At 36.4% G+C, this 3333-nt stretch overlaps 1 protein-coding gene across 1 annotated transcript in view; it reads right to left on the reverse strand.

Annotated features, from left to right (window-relative positions):
* tbc1d5 (TBC1 domain family member 5) overlaps window positions 1–3333 on the reverse strand; it is a 25013-nt gene that overhangs the window by 11674 nt on the left and 10006 nt on the right. The window contains exons 2-3 of the mRNA XM_015374190.1: window positions 1881–1932; window positions 480–596 (exon numbers count right to left, since the gene is read on the reverse strand). Coding sequence (XP_015229676.1) covers window positions 480–583 — 104 coding nt within the window. The 5' untranslated portion in view covers window positions 584–596; window positions 1881–1932. The remainder of the gene's footprint in view (window positions 1–479; window positions 597–1880; window positions 1933–3333) is intronic.

The following is a 3333-nucleotide window of genomic DNA, read 5'->3' on the forward strand; positions in this document are numbered from 1 at the left end:
AAGAAAAAAATTTTTTAAATTTTTTTCAACCTTTGTAACCTAATAAACTGCCCCAGTTGCTACCTTCCAATGACGAGCTGTTTTTTGTTTTTGTCTGGTTTTGTTCACATCGGTAGAGCAGAAAGGGCCAGAAGCAGGGGAAGTGATGACAGAAACCAGAGTGGCAAACTGCCTATTCTCTTTATTGGCGGTAATAAGTCTAATTTGGCCTGCAGGTGAACATGCATTCAAGTCGGAGAGCTGTCTATCAGCATTAGTTAAAGGAGTGGATCATTCCACAGAGACGCTCACAATGAATATTCATCAGCACCATAATGTTCTCCTTCTCTCCCACCTAAACAGGAAAATAGCCTTCAACCCTGAGGCTTGCCTTGTCTGTGACTCGCACCTTACTCAGATTCTTTTTTTTTCTCCATTTGTCATGAGCCTCAACTGGTTGTCAGGCGGTTTAGAAGGAGATCAAAATGTTAAAAGTTGACTCACGGCTGCGGTTTTTGTTGAAATTGTGAAGCGGGTCGAAGCCGGTCTCCTGCTGCTCGTCTGTCTGGAGTGGGTGACGGGTCTCAAAGTTTGGGTGCTGCATGACTGTGGCTCGGCTGGAATAGAGCGAAGGCAGAGAAAAATAGAGACCAAAACAAAAAGAAGACAATGAAAGCAGGTTTTAAAGTGTCACAGAGTATTTTTCGTTGGGAGTTTATCTATAGATCAGTGCCTGAAGCAGGGGAAATTGCGAATAAAGAAAAATGATGCAGTTTTAAAATGTTTTCCCAAGAAAATTCCATAAAATCTGATTGCTTTTCTACTTACTAATAAATGACTAATTGTTTTGGTGTGAACAAAAGATATTGACTCATTAAATAAAGCCCAAGTATGATGTAACATACTCCAAAAAATAAAAAAGTATGATGTAACCCTTTTTTATTTTTTGGAGTATGTTAACTTGAGTAATAGTTTTTTTTTTGCCTCAGCTTAGCTTTGTAATCCACTTGTTGCTGGTTTTACTTCTTGAAATGTGATTTCAACATGCAAGATAGCAGCCCTTAGGACTGAGTTTGGATACCACTGTTTTAGAGATTTACATGACATTTCACAAACGTGGGAAACTCGGAGCAGATATTTGTATTTTATACATTTTATCAAGGCGTTAGTTGTCACCATGTGGACAAGTTGTTCAGTAGAAGAAGTTCTCAAATCAGAGTTGTAATTTCATTGCGGTAAAAGATTTAACCTTAAACCTCTATTCTGTAGTGAAAGTGCGAAGAGAATCAAGGCTCTCCTGTTTTCTTTTCTGTTTGTTTTTAAATAATAATCAAAATAGCTGTCCTTATTTTTTGTGGCACTTTTATGCTGAAGTTCTTTACATGTGGTGTAGAATGCAGCTGGTTCTACACATCAATACATTAGTTGGTTATTGAAAGGTTTTTTTAAATTACTTTGATATTTATTCAGGAATTTGCTGATATTAGAACATGTTATTTGTATTTTTGAATACTTAAGTGCTTTTAAATGCATGTACTTTTAAAAACTTAAGTATTTTCAAAACTGAGTACCGAGTGAGTAACTTTTAATCGCAGTCCAGCAAGATTTGACTATGAATATCAATACTTTTACTACTGTTAAGTACAGTGTCTGTAACATTACAACATGTGGTAAAGCTCATGGTGCAGCATTTTCTCCACATGGTACCCTATTAACCAGATTTAGATTAGTGACGGAGGATCAAACATTCAGGACTTCTCTAACATTTCCCATTACATCTGACCTCCGAGTTAACCAAAACCCCAGGACTAATTTAAGCAAAAAAAAAAAAAAAAAAAGTCAGTGACAAACACCCATCATCACCTTTAAAATAGTTTAATTTTGTTTATCTCTGTACTTACACACACAGCCGCCAGATTCTCCTAAATCAGGAATCTGAAGGTGGGGGTGGTTCTACAGGAGGAAAATGTAACATCAGTAAAACAAATAGTTTTATTTAGAAAAAAAAAAGACATAGACAAAATCAACAAAAATAATCTACAGCATGCTTTTTGTTTTGATGCAGACTTTACAGAAACCTAATACAGAGTGGAGTCAGTGAAGAATGGATGGAATTAAGAAGAAAGCATTTGAGACACTCGACTGAGCTCACTGTGATGTATGGAGAGAATCAACAAAGCTAATGAAGCCATTAGAAAGGCAAATTAATGCTTCACTGTTAAGAGATGAATACATTTCAGACTTTACCTCTAATAGAAAACAAATAGGTGTTTCAGAAACGATGAGAGAGGTAAAAGGTTCATTCTCTATTATAAAAAAAAAAAAAAAAAATCCAGTTTCATAAAGAAAGACTTCAGTCACTATTGAGCCCCTTGCATCCGTACTCTCTAAGGTATTGTTCTAAGGGATTTAAAAGTGGCTAAATTAACACCGCTGTTTAAAGGTATAGTAGTGGATGTTCTTTTTCTGGGTGGATCATCAAAATAAGTGGTCTTCCTAATTGTCATCATCATTCTAGTGATATGTTTACGTGAGGCCATCCTACATGTTTGTCCCCATTTTCACTTACCGGTGTCTGACATGGTGGAAAAATGCAGAAACAGGCTTGTAGACGCTCTCGCACAGGTTTAATAGGCGTTCCCTCTCGGGAGTGCGTAAGCCTGTGTGTGCATTTTTATTTATTTATTTTTTTTTATTCACGAAAATCCTTCACCGTACCTTTAAGCCTGGAGATGTCAGTCTATATGTTCTCTAAAGTACTTGAAAAATTTGTTTATGAAAGAATACCAAAACATCTGTCTAATAACTGCATTCTGTATAAGCATTAATATTCAGAAAAAAAAAGTTATCTTGAAGTTGGAGACATAGTTAAGAAACAATGATCCAAATCAGATTTTTTTCTCTCACTTTAGTATAAAGTTGGCAAACGCCGAGGTATTCTGTAAATGAAAAAAAAAAGTGAATGATAGTCAATGTTTATGGATGCAAAAAGTACTTTTAAAGATCAGCAGCATTTGGTTGTACAACACCAGTTTCAAGGTGAAAAACCGGATGTCAGAGGATGTGAGATCTGTAGTATCCATCAGAATCTACCATCATGACGCAACTGTGCAAAAATCTCTGCTTTTGGATCAGTTGTCTTTGGTCATATGCGTCACAAACACACTCCTGTGATTTTGTTCTCTTGCAACCAAGAACACCATAAACAATGTGCTTCAGTTTTCTGGGAAAAAGTCCAGCACTGTAACAGATGTCCTCTGCACAGCTATAAACCTCCACCGCTGTCTCCTTCCCTTCCTTATCCTCTCACATTTTTTAGTTTCTCCTTATAAACCTCTTAACACCACTAACTTG

Source organism: Cyprinodon variegatus, unplaced genomic scaffold (genome assembly GCF_000732505.1).
Source record: "Cyprinodon variegatus isolate N-32 unplaced genomic scaffold, C_variegatus-1.0 Scaffold98, whole genome shotgun sequence".
In the NCBI taxonomy this organism is placed as follows: Eukaryota; Metazoa; Chordata; class Actinopteri; order Cyprinodontiformes; family Cyprinodontidae; genus Cyprinodon; species Cyprinodon variegatus.